This window comes from Arvicanthis niloticus, chromosome 1 (assembly GCF_011762505.2).
Source record: "Arvicanthis niloticus isolate mArvNil1 chromosome 1, mArvNil1.pat.X, whole genome shotgun sequence".
NCBI classification, from domain to species: Eukaryota; Metazoa; Chordata; class Mammalia; order Rodentia; family Muridae; genus Arvicanthis; species Arvicanthis niloticus.
Window position 1 is genome coordinate 141,747,606 of NC_047658.1, and position 16,799 is coordinate 141,764,404.

The 16,799-nt window shown below is 38.2% G+C and overlaps 1 protein-coding gene across 4 annotated transcripts in view; it reads left to right on the plus strand.

The window, feature by feature from the left end:
* Positions 1–1,270: 1,270 nt before the first annotated feature.
* The window catches only part of Kif20b (kinesin family member 20B), a 49,715-nt gene continuing 34,186 nt past the window's right edge, over positions 1,271–16,799 (plus strand). For all 4 annotated transcript variants that reach the window (XM_034487926.2, XM_034487933.2, XM_034487942.2 and 1 more), the window contains exons 1-9: positions 1,271–1,397; positions 3,334–3,481; positions 5,705–5,791; positions 5,871–5,987; positions 6,729–6,867; positions 10,232–10,416; positions 14,437–14,473; positions 14,921–15,145; positions 15,635–15,746. In XM_034487926.2, coding sequence (XP_034343817.1) covers positions 3,335–3,481; positions 5,705–5,791; positions 5,871–5,987; positions 6,729–6,867; positions 10,232–10,416; positions 14,437–14,473; positions 14,921–15,145; positions 15,635–15,746 — 1,049 coding nt within the window. In that variant the 5' untranslated portion in view covers positions 1,271–1,397; position 3,334. The remainder of the gene's footprint in view (positions 1,398–3,333; positions 3,482–5,704; positions 5,792–5,870; positions 5,988–6,728; positions 6,868–10,231; positions 10,417–14,436; positions 14,474–14,920; positions 15,146–15,634; positions 15,747–16,799) is intronic.

The following is a 16,799-nucleotide window of genomic DNA, read 5'->3' on the forward strand; positions in this document are numbered from 1 at the left end:
ATGTTCATCTAGGGCAGTGTGCTGGTACATTCCTATAATTTCAGCATTGGAAAGAGGCTGAGGCAGCCTGGGCTGCATAAAAATTTTGTTTAAAAAAACTAAAAGTTAAATTCCACCCTGGAAAGGAAAAAAAATTTCTATTTTTATGTTTTCTCCTTTCATATTTACATTTCTTTGTTCATTTTTCCTTTTGGTCTTGTATCTACGTATCTATTCCAAACTAGTTCCTCTCAAGTTTGATTATTTCGTGGGGGGAGGAGGGTGTGTGTTTGTGTGTATGAGAGAAGTTAGAGGCAGGATAGTGCTGGGAGATGTAAATACTGTATCAAGGTTGGAAAACACTAAGTTCGTCGCGCTAGTATTCCCAAAACGCTTCTAATCAAGAGAAATAGCTGAAAATGTGATCACAGAAAAGCAAGCTCACAAAACTTCTTCAGCTGAATTAAAATCCCGGTTCCATTTACTTTCGTGCTCATTACTTACTTAGAATGTGTAAATTGGGACGGTAGCAATACCTACCTTAAAGGGTTCTCTGGACCAGTGAGGCAATCCGTTTTATGAACGTAGTGCCTGCGGGGGCATAAGGTAAATGCTCAATTTACGTCAGCATTATTTTTATTCAAAGTGAAGTCTCGCCTCAATAGTAAATTCTCGTCCTATGAGTGTATTAGTAAATTAGTCCTGAACTCACAGGGTTACTTTAGGGAAGCAGAGAAGGGCGCATGGGCAGTTGACATTTTGGGCACCGCTAAGACCTGTCACAGCCCAGTGCCTCTCATTGGTAGCGGATTTATATTTTTAGAGAAACCAAAAGAGGGTAAAAAGGATGAAGAAAATGCTCCTAAAATGTATTTTGAGGAAAAATCTGTTTCATCCACGAGGGTTGTCATCGACAAGTAGAATCACTCAACGAGGGGAGTGACCTCGGTCCCAGGTCGCAAGTCCTTTCTGGCCCGGGAATGACAGGACTCTGAGGTGACCAGTTCGCCATTCCTCCGCTCCTGGGGGCATCGCAGAAGTCACTGTGGAGACAGCGGCCTCAGCAAGCCTCGTCGTCACGTGGGTCTTGAGGACGGAACCTGGGGCCTGAGTACCGAATTAGTATCGATAGGGTTAAACTTACTTGGCTCAGAGAAACTCCCAGCCAGGTAGCCCACGAGCCTTGCTACTGCCCCATTGGTCGCCTAGAGCACCAAGCCCCGCCCCCAGATTTGAAAGCCGTTTCCCGAGGGCTGGCGAAACTCCGCGGCGCGCCAGGCCAACCCTCGGTTTTCTCCGGAAGCCCCGCCCACTCCCAGGGTTCAGCGCGGCGCCTAGCCGCCATTGTTTGAATTTGAAAACCGAGAGGATTTGGTGCTGCTTCTGGGGAGGCAGGCGGGCACAAGCGATTGCTGCAGGTGAGGAGCTGACGCTTTTGGGGTTCAGAGGGTGGCTGCTTGCACAGGGGGCCTGAAACTGCGACGCCTCGGCCGTCTCAGCGATCACGGAGTTCGTGACTCCCGTAGTTTAGGAGCTGGGCTGCTGAAGGTGGGGCTGAGCCGAACCTTCAGGTGGTTAAGTCGCGCAAGACTTTAATCCGTCTAGGCCTCGGTTTCCTGGTCTGTTAAAGGAGGTACATTTTAGATTCTCAGACACTGGTTTTCTTAGACAGGAAAAGACTTGCCACAGGTGGATGCCTGAATCCTGGATATGAGCAGTTGTTTTGTCACGTGACAAGGTCTTCTAGGTCGAGACCAGTGTTTTTTTTTTTTTTTTTTTTTTTTAATGTCACTGTACTTCGTGGCTAGAAAATAAGCTTATTTGGGTTTTATGTGTATATAAAGAAAATGGAAGTGAATCAGGTTTAGTTGGGCACGTTTGTTGATCTGTATTTTGAGCCTGCGGTGAAGAGTAAACAAATTTAGATGAATGCCCATTTACTTAAATTGGGATCACGGTGCTAGATGCTTTAGATTGTTAATCTGTTTCTTTGGAAAAAATTAAGAGAGAGGTGTCCTTTTCTCTCTAGTATTGTGCATCTGGTAGATTCTTAAACATTTTTAAGTTAATTTTTTGGGGTCAGATTTACTCTATAGGGATTTGATGTTCAATTCAGATTTAATAGTTTACTGATGGCATTATTCTATATTCATATGAAACCTTGTGATGTGTCAGTTACTGATTTTTTTCTTATTCTTCTCCTGTTCTTGCTCCTCCTCTTTGGAGATCCTGGCCATGGTACCTCAGGTACCCAGAGTTGCACTCTACTGGCCAGGACCCAGTTCTCTTACTTTAAGTGTAAAGTTTATATGCATTATTTCACTTTTTACTTATAATATGAAAAAATCAAATAGGAGTTTATTTTGTAGATAACTGTGTTTTAGTCCTAAGTGTTAAAATTTGGTTTGCAACATTTTCCAAAAGATACTAAGTAATGAAAACAGCAGAAGATCTTGATTCACCCAGAGCTCTCTCTGCTGTTTGACTTCTGAGAGGAGGGGATCAGGCTAAGTGAACATTTCATAATTTTTTCTTTTACTAATTGCATTTGTTCATGACATGTCTTTGGATAAATCTACCTAAAAAAATTGGATCATGGGCTGGAGAGATGGCTCAGTGGTTAAGAGCACACACAGAGTGCTCTTCCAGAGGTCCTGAATCCAATTCCCGGCAGCCCTCTTTTGGTGTGTCTGAAGACAGCGACAGTGTACTCATATACATAAAATAAATAAATAAATCTTAAAAAAGATTGGATCACACAAATAGCTGTAGGTAGTGTTCAATATTAGTATATTCAAAATCGATTAATTTAATTTGGCCTTTTGTCTTTTCATAGGTCATTGTGTACTGTAAATGAAGTGCCTAATGTTTTCTTTCTCTGAAATTAATTTTTTGGGGTTGGGGTGGGGAAGTAATGGTTTGGATTGTAGACTTTGCTTTTTTATGTTAATTAATTGGTTAATTTGTGACAGGCCCTGACTATATGGATCAGGCTGTCTTCAAACTCACAGATCTACCTTCTTTTGTCTTATGGGGTGGGTGGTCTGGACTTATGCTGTCCTATCTAGCCTATTTTTAATTTTTTTCTTTGAGACAAGGTCTTTGGCCTAGATACCTTGGATACCCTATGTAACTAAGATGACCTGGAACTTGTGATTTCTACCTCCCTAGTGTTGGGAGGATAGGCCCATGTCATCACACCCTGTTTATGCTTGGGATGGAACCCAGAGTTTCCTGCATGGTAGTCCTTTAAATCAATTACTTCTAAGTTCCCAGGAGTGTAAACTTCAAATTGTGGTGGCTTACATGCTGATTTATTAAGGCTGCTTAAAGAGGTTGCTGTTCTTCTTGCAGAATGGAATCTCATTCGAATCAAGATGGATTGCCTAGACCATCTTATGTTTTTAGTGCTGACCCAATTGCAAGGCCTTCAGAAATCAATTTTGATGGTATTAAGCTTGATCTCTCTCGTGAGTTTTCCTTAGTCGCCTCAAACCCTGGGGTAAGTACAATGTAAGAAAAACACTTGATTATTGTGCTCCAGGGAACATGTGTTTATTTCACAAAGGCATTGAATATATGTATCAGTTTGGAAAACATTCATAATATGATTGAGTGTTCCAAACACTGAGCAAGCTGTGTCTTTATTAGGGTTGGTTTTTAAATTTCTCTTAGCAGTGTTTTGTAGCTTTCATTGTATAAGGTCTTTTCTTCATCTATTCTGTTTTAGAATTTTTTATATTCTTGTGAATGGTGGTGTTTTTTAAAATATATCTCTTAACTGTTCACATGTAGCTAGAACAGTAAGTGAATTTGCATATTCATCTGTACCCTACATTGTTGACTACTTTGATAGTTTAGTAACTCAGAGTTTAAAGGTAGATGTTTATGTCTATGAGAAGACATTTCATTCATAATTGGGAGTATTTTCATTTTCTGTCTTTTTTTTTTTTTTTTCAGATTGGACTGAGTAGGAATGTTTATAAGTGCAGTGTTGAATAGAGTTGTTAAAAATTTTATTTCATTTTTGTCATGGTTAATTATTTTTGTAAATGACCTTTATCAAGTCAATAAATTATGTGAATTAAGTTTTTTAAAAAACTTTTTCCTGTTTTCTATTTAAATGGGTAAATTTATTTAAATAGAATCACCTTATTTTAATTAATTTAGAAATAGAATATCACACATCTGGTTTAAAGAAGCCACTCAAAGCCGGGTGGCGCACGCCTTTAATCCCAGCACTTGGGAGGCAGAGGCAGGCGGATTTCTGAATTTGAGGCCAGCGTGGTCTACAGAGTGAGTTCTAGGTCAGCCAAGGCTATACAGAGAAACCCTGTCTCGAAAAACCAACTCAAACACTCACCTAATCCCAAACTCTATATCTCTGTAAATTTAATCCAGTTAGGATAAAGTTTATTTTCATTTTTGAGTCAGGATCTCTCTTTGTAGCTCTCCCTCATCCCACCCTCCAGTCTCTGCATCCCTTGAGTCCCGGGATTTGTTGTTTCTGAGAAGGAGATATATATAGTCACTTACTCTAGGTCTGGTCTGGAGCTTGTATGTGGCTGAGAATGACTTTGAATTCCTGAACCTCCTACTAAAATCGTGTGCCTCGTTCTCACAACTGGGTTCCCTCCCCCTTCCCCTCACCCACAGAGGTTAAAAGCTTTTCATATTTATGTTTTTTTTTAAAAGAAATCTGAATTATTTTGATAAAAGTCATGGCCTGTATATGTTAGGTGATCACTTTACCACTGAACTATATCTCTAAGATCTTTTAAGTTGCCCGACTGGACTGGCCTTGAACTTGTGTATATCTTGCAGGCTTCCATTTTTGATCTTCCTGTTTCAGAGTATCTGGGATTATAGGTGTGTGATAGCATGCCTGGAACACTGAGATTTGGTTTTGATTTTGTTTGTTTTGTACAATTTATTTTATTACATGTGTATCAATCAGTGTTTTGCCTGTATATAGTACAGATGGCAGTGAGTTGTCTGGTGTTGATGCTGGAATTGTTGTCAGGTCCTCTACAAGAACACTATCCACTCTTATATTTAAACTATCTCTCCAGTCCTTCCCCATTTTTCATCCTTTTTTGGGGGGTTGGGAGGTGGGTATGTAGTCCTAGCTGTCCTGGAACTCACTCTGTAGTCCAGGCTGGCTTTGAACTCAGAGATACTGCTGCCTCTACTTCCCAAGTTCTGGGATTAAAGGTTCTCAACACCACTGCCCAGCCCATTTTTTGTTTTTTAAATGTATAAAGTAGTTAAACATGTAGTGGTGGCTGGGTATAAATGGTGCAGGCCTGCAATCCCAATACCTGAGAATCACAATTTAGTAGCTGGTTCATGTCTCAGTGGGAATAGCTGATGTTGTTATGCCTAACCATATGTGTTTGATCCTTCAGACCCACATAGGAGAAGGGAAGGACCAACTCTTGAAAGCTGTCCTCTAAGTCCACATGCTAGCCAAGACACCCCTTCCCAACAAAACAAAAAATACCACCACCAACAAAAATGGTGACTTTTGGCTAGCCTTAGCTATATAATAGCAAGACCTTGGCTGTAGAAACACTAAGAAACAAAGCCAATATAGGTTAGTGACTGAATAAAAATTCTGTAGATTATTATATAATCAGCTGTATGAAGACAGTTCATTTCTGAAAAGCTATGTTTTGTACTTTCCTTTTTGAAATGGCATTTTGTTTTTTGTTTTGTATTGTAGGCAAACAGTTTGGGATCTAAAAATTACCTCCAGGTTTGTCTTCGAATCAGACCATTTACCCAGTCAGAGAAAGACCACGAGGCTGAGGTGTGTGCTGAACGTGATTAGATTTTACTGTTTTGCTTTCATTCATAAATGCAGTTCTTATTGTGCACATGTTTTCTAGGGCTGTGTGCAAGTTCTGGATTCACAGACTGTTCTGCTGAAAGACCCTCAAAGCATCCTTGGCCCTTTAAGTGAGAAGAGCTCTGGACAAGTGGCACAGAAATTTAGTTTTTCTAGGGTAAGGAAGTACTCTGGGAAACTGAGGACAGGTTTTGTGTGTGAGGGAGCTATGGAGTAGACTGAGTGAGGGCCTTGCACATGCAAAGCATGTACTCTATCCCTAAAGCACACCCCAGCACCCCCTCCTTGCTCTGTTTCATTTTTCCTTCTTTTTTATAGAGTGAGATTCGGCTTAGGTTCAGTTGTTGTATAATTGTGCAGTGACGTTTATGCTCTGTGGTCATAAAACTTCAGTCTTTTGTGCTGAGTTTTTCCCCTAAGACTTAAGACTGAAGTCTGTACATTTATAATTTGAAATGAGTAAGTAATTGTATTGATCATAAATTATTTTATTGCCCTTTTTATTCTAATTATTTTTTTCAAACTTTGAAAAATTGACCAGCCGGGTGTGTGAGATCTCAATCTTAGAGTTGTTTTATAGTTATACTTTATTAACTGTGTGTGCGTGGTGTACATGTGAGAACCTTGCAGGATTCTTCGTTCTCCTTCTACCTTGTGGTTGTCAGGGATTTAACTCAGGTTGTTAGGCTTGCTGGCAGGCACCTTAACCCACTGAATCATCTTGTCAGCCTTGAAGTTTCTATCCTAAATTTATTTGTTGTATAGCAGTTAAATACCTGTCAGTGTACTTTTTCGGTAGAGATATGATGCCTGTTTTAAATAAATATTTCAGAACAAATGTTTAATAGTTTTGGAACATGAATTTTTTTAAAAGCTATATCCTAAAATGGTCTCATAGGTTTTTGGACCTGAAACTTCACAGAAAGAGTTCTTTCTGGGTTGCATTATGGAGCCAGTAAAGGACCTCTTAAAAGGACACAGTCGACTGATCTTCACATATGGGCTGACTAATTCTGGAAAAACGTATACATTTCAAGGTAAATTTTGTTTATTTTGACTAGAAAAGAAAAAGAACCATTAATTCAGTATTTTCCCAATTATGTAGTAATATTGCCATCATACAGTCCATATTTTTTAATTTTACTATTTTACTATAATTTCTTCTCCCCTAGCTCCTTTTATATCTTCTCTGCTCTCCTTTTCCAACTCATGACCTCATTTTCTTTAATTATTACTGTTATATATATATGTGTATGTGTCTTAGAATTTCTATTACTGTAAAGAGAAACCATGACCACAGCACTCTTTTTTTAAAAAAAAGTTTATTTATTTATGTATATGTGTACACTATTGCTATCTTCAGAAGAGGGCATCAGATCCCTTTTCAGATGGTTGTGAGCCACCATGTGGTTGTTGGGAATTGAACTCAGGACCTCTGGAAGAGGAGTCAGTGCTCTTAACCACTGAGCCATCTTTCCAGCTCAGCCACAGCACTCTTATGAAGGAAAATATTTAATTGGGTTGACTTACAGTTCAGAAGTTTATGTGGGAATCATGGCAGTGTGCAAGCAGATATGATGCTAAAGAAGGAGCTTGGATTTTAACAGTCAGTTCAGCAGACAGAAAGAGAACTGTCTTGAGATGCTGAGACCACAAAGTTTACCCTTACAGTGGCACACTTCTTCCAGCAAGGTCATATCTTGTAATAGTTCTACTCCATATAGGCCAACCATTTAAACACATGAGTCTGTGGGCCATTCCTACTCAAATCACCACAATATATGAATAAATATATAAATATAACCTACTGAGTGTTAAATATTGTTTATATGTATATGTTTTCAAGACCTATAAACATGTTAATGTAAAAAGTCTTGGAGCTGGAGGTATTGGTGCACTCCTTTATTTCCAGCACGTAGGAGGCAGAACAGGTTGCTCTTTGAGTTCCAGGACAGCCTGGTCTATGTAGTGTGTTCCAGGCTAGCCAGAGCTAAATAATGGGATCTTATCTCAGAGAACAAAATGAAAGTGTTGGTTTCATTTTGCCATTTTTGTGTATATATGTCACTATATGTTGTTTTCACTTACCCTACTTTGTTCATTCACCTCCATGGCTTCCTCTTCTTGTCTCCTTCCTTCTTTCTATGGTCTTTCTACTTGTGTGGTATATATCATGGATATGCATATATTTATAGTTACATACTCTAGCCCTCTGGTTTTGCCTTCTCTTCCCTTCTCTTTCCTACTTCAGTGATATTCTCTTTCTAGATCTGCATAGGAGAAGAAATACACACACTTGGTTTCTACATTTGGCTTATTTCCCTGAACACTGATGTCCATCTTGTTGGACAAGCCCTTTACAATTATACCACCTCCCCAGCTGTGCTCCATCATTTTCTTCTGACTCTCCTCCTTAACCTGGTTATACAGAGATAACTTTTAACTAGCTGTCTTCTCTGGATGTCCTTTTAATTTTTAAAAACATGTCACATATATGCTGCTGATGATATTTAATTCAAATATATGTATAAAATTATTTTATACATATAATAGAAAGTAAAATAATGTTAAGATATGCTTTAGAGAGTGAATAAATGAGAGGCCTGGAATAAATGAGAAACTTCGTATTTTTATTTTGTAATTATGGGCGACAGGAAATTATATTAGGCTAGATCTGAATATACTTTCTTGTCAGGAGCCATAATGGGACAAGCTAATAATTAGCAGATGATCATCCTGAAATGCTTGCCTTGGATTATTATATAATCTGCAACGAGTGTGCCCCATTAGCAAGGCTGTGGTGGACCTATTTTAGGAAAGATTCCTGCTATTAAAATGCTTTTCCTCGCACGCCTTTAATCCCAGCACTTGGGAGGTAGAGGCAGGTGGATTTCTGAGTTCGAGGCCAGCCTGGTCTATAGAGTGAGTTCCAGGACAGCCAGGACTACACAGAGAAGCCCTGTCTCGAAAAACCAAAAAAAAAAAAAAAAAAAAAAAAAAAAAAAAAAAAAAAAAAAAATGCTTTTCCTATTATTATTAAACATATGTAACAATCACTAAGCAATATCACACCCCTTTGGAGCAGATCTCTGCAGATCCACAAAGATGTACTGTCTTGTAGTGACACTATATAGACATATAGATGACTTCTTAAGTCTTAATAATGATCCTATAAGAATTCCTAAAATTATATCAGTGATTATTAACCTCTTTTATAACGGGACTGCTATTAGGTCCCTCACACATAGTCAAAACTGCAGTGAGAACTCTTCCAGTCTCCTGAGTGTTATCAATTAATTGCCCCTAGATAGTAACCAGACTTTTCTCCTGCTCAGAGCACATTCCAAGAAGTCATAAATCTGTTAACTAAGGTCACTAAAAGGGGAACTCATGATTTATTATAGGTACCAGGACAGAAGAGAAAATATTGCCTGGGTTTATCTATACAAAACTTCACTAATTTCTTAAGTTATAGTGTTAAACCTTCAGCGAACCTGTGGAGTTAGACAGGTGATAAATGTCTAGCTAAATAATTACTCCTAATGGATATGCATGTAAACATTCTGTGTTGTAAACTTCTATTTCAGTTTATGATTTGAATTTTGGTGTGAACTTTTGATGAACTTTGTTACATGTGATCATGTACTGTGAATGATGTATAAGTACTGAAGACAAAGACAAAGGGGACGTTCGTTAGGAGCCATTTGTCCTTTCTTTTCTCCTGCCTAGAATTTTTTCCCTTAGAATTTCTCCTTTGTTAGAATTTTTTCCTTTTCCCCACTAAGGACCTTTCCACCTTTCCCCTCAGATAGCTTTCATAGGATACTTTTTACATTTAATAAACTCTATAGCAACTTCTCTAAGTGTCTTTTCTTCCTGAGACCTCAGACTAGCAGAGGTAAATTAGAGCCCAGCAGTTCCTGCTGAGAGTGCAAAGGCTGTTTGCCTAATTCTCTGCTGTTAGGCTACAGGTGTTAATCACCTAAGCCTGCAGTCTTTTACCCTCAGAAGTTTTTAGGATATTTTCCTAAATCCTCTGCTGTCTTTGAGCTGAGGTGCTAGTGCCAGAGGCTGCAGTCTTTGATCAGAGAATAGCAGAGGGCAGGCCAACTACAGTAGCATAACCCTAGGTCTTACTGCCTACTGATGTTTCCCATTTCCCTCGGCTGCCTCTAGAAGAATAGGAGAAGAAAGAAGAAGCTGCTTCTCTTCCCACCAAGCTGGGAAACAATTTCTGGGTATCGAATCAAAATATGTTGACAGTACAGTAAAGACTAAAACGATAGAAAACTGAATAATTCCTTGAGTTCTTACATTTTTCCTTTTTACTCCTGCTTATTAGGTTGTGTAAAAGGAGTGTTGTTAATCCAGAAAAGTTGCCTTTGTCTTATTCTTTTACAGGCACAGAAGAAAACATTGGCATTCTGCCTAGAACACTGAATGTATTGTTTGATAGTCTTCAGGAGAGACTATATACGAAGATGAACTTCAAACCACACAGATGCAGAGAATACTTACAGTTATCATCTGATCAAGAGAAAGAGGAAAGTGCTCACAAAAATACATTGCTGCGACAAATTAAAGAGGTACACTAGTATTTTAATAGTACAAAAAATATCAAACTCGGGAAATTTTTTTGTAAACTTTCAGGATATTTTTAGCTTGTATTATAATCTGGTTTTGGTCATAGTGATTTTTGGTTTTGAAAAAAATATGTAAGGCAGCAAATGACAATACTAAGTAGAAATGCAAATGATACTGGTCTTTTTGGTTATATAGCAGTAGACTTTGAAAATATGAAATATTAATTTGAAAATAATACAAAGAAAATTTAAAGAAAAGAATGTATGAAATGAAAGGTGATTTTTATGACAGGCTCCCTAGTTAGTTTAGCTGACCTCAACTTTGCAATCTTGCTTCTGCGTCCTGGGTGCTCGACTTACTGGGTGCACCACACTTCTGCCTCATGCAGACAGCTTTGTCTCTATATGGGTACAAGCATATGTAGTACCTTCACATTTTATTTTTCTGATACTGGTTATTTGAACTATATCACTCCCCCTTTGTGTATGCAGAATACAGTTTTTTTTTTAAACAGAAGTGAAATACTATTCTTTTAAAATTTAACTAGTTTCTCAATAACCTGACTTAAATCTCTTAGTACTATTACTTAGTACTCTGTACTTAGTACTCTGTACTATTACTATTACTTAGTACTCTGTACTATTATTAATCGTATCTATTAGCAGTTAAGTTTGTGTGTTCAACTTACTTCCTTTTTAAAAATTAGCTTAAAAACTAATTTCATATTGGTGAACTTTCTATAGTCAGTGCTTCAGTGAGTACATGTTCTATTTCAAATATACTTCCTGTTACTTTCTAAACTGAGTTCAAGAGTGAGCAGTTTCTCTTCCTTTTATGGACACAATCTCACTATGTAGCTGTGGCTTGCCCTCACTCTCAGTGGAGCCTGCCTTAATCCTTGGTGCTGGGATTACAAGCATGTGACCAACACTTGTTCCTGAGAGTGATTTAATAGTTTGTAGGTAGACGTCTAAACAATGGTCTCAGTTCAGCCTTTTATGTTTCTCTATAAATGAGGTAGTTAGTGCATCTGAGAATTTTTCCTGTGAAATTGCAGGTGTTTGTTGCCATTTGATTTATTTTTCTTATTTTTAAAGAACTCATTTGTTAAAATAAATCATAAGGGCTAGAGATTTACTGCGGTGGTAGAGGGCTAGCGTAGCATGTATGAGACACACAGTTTACATAAGCAAAACATGCAAAAACGTTAAACGCATTAGTAATGGCTTACAACTTTTCCAGACTGTCATTGGCTTCTCTTTTGCATATTTTGCTTTTCTCTAAATATATACACAACACACGTGCACACACACACACACACACACACACACACAATTTTTTTAATGTTTTTGATGTGAATGTGACAATGCTGGTACACATGTGCCAAGGTACAAATGAGGTCAGAGGATGACGTGAGAAAGTCCTTCTGATGTTGGTTCTGGGGATCGAAATCAGATCATCAGGAGGTTTATGTAGCAAGTGTTTTATCAGCTGAGCCATCTCCCTAGTCTTTATTTGTTTTTTTTCGTTTGTTTGGTTTTTTGGTTTTTTCGAGACAGGGCTTCTCTGTGTAGCCCTGGCTGTCCTGGAACTCACTCTGTAGACCAGGCTGGCCTCGAACTCAGAAATCCGCCTGCCTCTGCCTCCCAAGTGCTGGGATTAAAGGCGTGCGCCACCACCGCCCGGCTATTTGTTTTTTTCAACATTCATTTAGTATGTAACTTTTTGTTAATGTACTATGATCTAATAATGTTTCAAATGTTTAGGGGATATGGTCTTACCTTTATGTAGAGAGACTGTTATAGTTGTTAATTGAATACTTCTGACTGGGTAGTTTATAGTTAGCCCATAGTTCTGCACCCAATGAATTTTTAAAGTTAAGTGTGTGTGTGTGTGTGTGTGTGTGTGTCTATGTGTCTATCTGTGTCTGTATTTGGTTTTGTCAAGGTTGTAGGAAAACTTAGATAAGTCTGTTTTCTCTACTGTTTGTGCCATGGGGATCTCACTTAGGTCTTCAGGCTTGGCAGCAAGTGCCTGTACACTCCTAGCCATTTCACTGATTCTGGATCCAGAAAGTTATCAATAATTTCAGCTAGTGAGGGCCTTTTTGCTGGTGAGGACAGTACAGAGTCTCAAGGTGATATAGGGCATCATGTGCCAGGTACAGAGCCACATCAATTCTGAGATAAACCATTAATCCACTGATTAATAAATGGATTAATCCATGAGGTCAGAGCCCTTACAATTTAATCATCCTCCCCTGTCCCCCCACCTCCTCAAATTGAAGCAGGGTTCTCACTGCAGATCTGGCTTAGAACTTGCTATGTAGACTAGGCTTGCTTTGAACTCACAAAGATCTTTCTCTAACTGCCAGTGTTGAAATTAAAGGAGGGAACCACTATGCTTAGCCTGTCACCTCTTAATAATTCACAATGGGGATTATTTTTTGATGTAAAGTTTAGTTGGAACATTCAAACCATAATAGACTGACAAATAGAAAAATGAATACATAGCATGCTCTGGAGAGGTGCTATGCTATAGAGGGGTGCTACGCTATGGAGGGTTAGTGTTTTATAGAAGATAGTACCTTGTTAGTTTCAAAGAATCTTAAAATGAGTTTATCTTCTGTCTTTCTGGATTTTAAGTTTTCAGATATTTTTACTGTTAAAGATTAAAAAGCTATTAATTTGTTTTAATTAGAACTTTCAAAATAGTAATGGTTTTTTTCTTTAAGACTTTAGAAGTATATACCATGTGCCTTTATAACCATGTAGTTATAAATTCCTCCAGATCCTGAGACAGGTAGATTTCTTGAGTCCAGGTTTTTAGTGCTAGCCTGGAAAACATAGTGAGATCCTCTTTTACCTCTATATTTTAAAAGACTTGTATTTATTTTATGTATGAGCATTTGTTTGTATGTGTTATATATATATGTATATATATTTATATTTATAACATGTACATGCCTGGTGCCTACAGAGGCCAGAAGATGGCTTTAGATCTCTTAGAACTGGAGTTAGATGCAGTTGTGAGCCACCATGGTGATGGGAACCAAACTTAAGTCCTGTGCAGCAGAAGCCAATGCCTTTAACGAGTGAGCCATTTGTTCACTTGTGACACCTCATCCCATATCCTATTCCAAACTTACAACTGATCAAAGGACAGAGAGTAAGTGTCAGTGTAGTGCTTAGCTACAATCGAAACATCTGTATCACACCTTCCTCTCCAAAGAGCAGGACCTATTTTGGAGGAGGGAACAGAAAGATTGTAAGCACCAAAGTTTGGAGAGGACCAGGAGTAATATCTTCTGCATATGACAGGACCTCTGTACTCATCAATTCACATCAGTGTGGATGCCTGGATAAGATTAAGCTAGTCAAGACATTAGCACGAGTGGGAAAGGGGGTTCATGAGCCCCCACCAACTGAGGAGTTGTGGACAATTGATGTCTTTTGGGGGGAAAGAAAGCCAGTATTCATTAAGAGTGGGGTCCATGAACAGTCAACCATGCTTAAGTAAATAGCTCCACATCCAAAGGTCTATGGCTAGCACAAATTGGAGTTGAGAGAAGTAAAACTAAATGTAAGGGGTAGGGATGGCTCTTTGTTAGAATTTGTTTAGTATTCACATAGCTCCAGGTTAATGCCTTAGCACTTCACAGAATTAGGTATGTTGCATATACCTGTAGTCCTGGCAACTAAGAGGTAGAGGCAGGCAGATGAGAATTTTAAGGGCATCCTCTGGTACATTAGCAAGTTGGAAGCCATCCTGGGCTCCATAAGAGCCTGCCTCAAAAGACCCAACCCAACCCAACCCCACCCCACCCCACCCCACCCAGTCCAACACCAACACCAACACCAACACCAACACCAACACCAACACCAACACCAACACCAACACAACACCAACACCAACACCAACAGTATTTGAAAGTTTATGAATTTGTTTATGGCTTAACTGGATAGGTGATTAAAGTAGTACTTATTTTGCTTTTAACAAAAACTTTACTCTTTCTTTTTTAGGTTACCATACATAATGACAGTTATGACATTCTTTGTGGTAAGGATTCTTTTCTCACTTATGGTCATTTGCTTGTCTTGAAATATATTTGAAAGGTTTTACTTTCAGAATCAATCTCAGTGTTGATTTTTTTTTTTTAATCATGTAGTACCTACAGTGCCTAAAAACTGTTTCGAAGCTATATGAACTGTTAAGTTTGACTTGTACTTAGTATCATGAATGTATTTTCTCTGACTTTAATATTTAGAGAATTGATCTTATTTTTCTTGGTCATTTGCATTAATTTGTATTTGATTCCTTCTTACTTCAAAATAAGTAAGATTAAAAGAAACTAAGCTTTTATTGTCACAAATATTTGTTCCTTTGCTCCCTAAAATGTTTTCCATGTAGATGGTAAAGAGATTAAGGATTTTAAGAGTCATTAATCTATATATTTCTGTTTCATATTTAGTCAGGATTTTAATTTGATGCCTTTTGTTGTTATAGGACGCTTAACAAACTCTTTGACTATCCCAGAATTTGAAGAATCCATGACCAGTTGTGACCAGTCTAGTCTGAATGTGGATAATATAAAATATTCTGTGTGGGTTTCTTTCTTTGAGATTTACAATGAAAGTATTTATGATTTGTTTGTTCCTGTGTCCTCTAAGTTCCAAAAGAGAAAAATGCTACGCCTTTCCCAAGATGTAAAGGGCTATTCTTTTATAAAAGGTATGTTAGCGACCATTTTAATTTTATTGTCCCAAAGTTTACTATTAGGTTTTGTGATGGGTATAGGCAATAAACAGGGAGGCTTTTTTTTAAAATTATTTTTTTAATCCATTATTAACAGAAAGAAAATGAGTTTGTGCTTTGGAAGTATATTTTGTTATGTTTATTATAATTGAGTAGAAGAGGGCCTAGCATGATTGATTTGTTTGGTGATAAAATGCAGGATGTTCTTTACAGTATTTTACTTTGTATTTGGAACTGTTAAATGTTATGTCCTCCGTGTGTGTGCGTAACTTAAATGCTAAGTGTCTTTATAGCCTATCTTTACAGGTCTTGTGGTATAAAGATTAGTTTCAGTGGATGCTCTAGGATGTGTGACCAGAAGAAAGATTTTATGTAGTGCTAGGAAAATACTTTGCAAAGATTATACTGTAACACAAATGCCATTTTTTCCCCTAAACTAGTGCATATCTTCTTTATTTGTTAAAGATCTGCAATGGATCCAGGTATCTGACTCTAAAGAAGCATATAGACTCTTAAAACTAGGAGTGAAGCATCAGAGTGTTGCCTTCACCAAACTGAACAATGCTTCTAGTAGAAGGTAAATCTTGAACCCTAGGGTCCAATCCTGAGACAACCACAGTAGTCTGTGTAAATGTAAGAAGCTAATTTTAGATGGATGTGACCAGTAGGTTCCCTGAAATATACTGTGAGTTTGTAGGGATGAAAACCACTTGTAGATAATAGTAGTAGTTGATTTTCCTGTATATTAGGTTTTCCAATATGCAGGTTGTTTCTGAGGCATTTTTATTTTACTCTTTATGTCAGTGTCTTGGATCATTTTCCCAGTGGCTTAAAGTGGTGGCCTTTTCTCTATGCCTTACCCTAATATGTACTATTTGGAAAATGATTCAGATCATATTCTCAAGACGTTAAGGAAGGATGTTTGTGATGAGTAGGGTTAGGAGGTAGAAGACAGAATAAGCTTTATCAGTGAGATGAACACATTTTTTCTCTTAAGGAGGAAATGCCCTGTCTTCCTACATGAAGATGGACATAGGGGGATAATGTAATCACGTATGTAGAGCAGTTTATGCTTTGCTTTAGGTATATTTTCAAAGAATGTAGTTTGCATTCCAGCATTTTCACTAATAGCAGATCTCTGCGGACATTGTTGTTTCCCCCCATAGTTTTGGAGGTTGAGTCTGGGGTCTCACATGCACTAGGCAGGCATTCTCCTGCTGACCTACATCTGACTCCAGCCATTGTTTCACTTCTTATTTTCAAAGAGTCCCATTTAGTAGCCCGGACTGGCCTTGAACTTAGATCTGTTTGATTTATCCTCAGGAGCAGCTGCATATTGAATCTTTTTTTGGTTTTTCGAGACAGGGTATTTCTGTGTAGCCCTGGCTGTCCTGGAACTCACTCTGTAGACCAGGCTGGCCTTGAACTCAGAAATCCGCCTGCCTCTGCCTCCCAAGTGCTGGGATTAAAGGTGTGCGCCACATATTGAGTCTTATTACACATGATTTTATTAATAATTAATAGAAATTAGAGTGCCAGGAATGGAAGGTTTGAGGGATTTGGGGTTTGGGAAGTGATAACTTGATGCTAGATAGTTGGGCAGGTGTGGGTGAGAGTGGAGTCTGGGGTT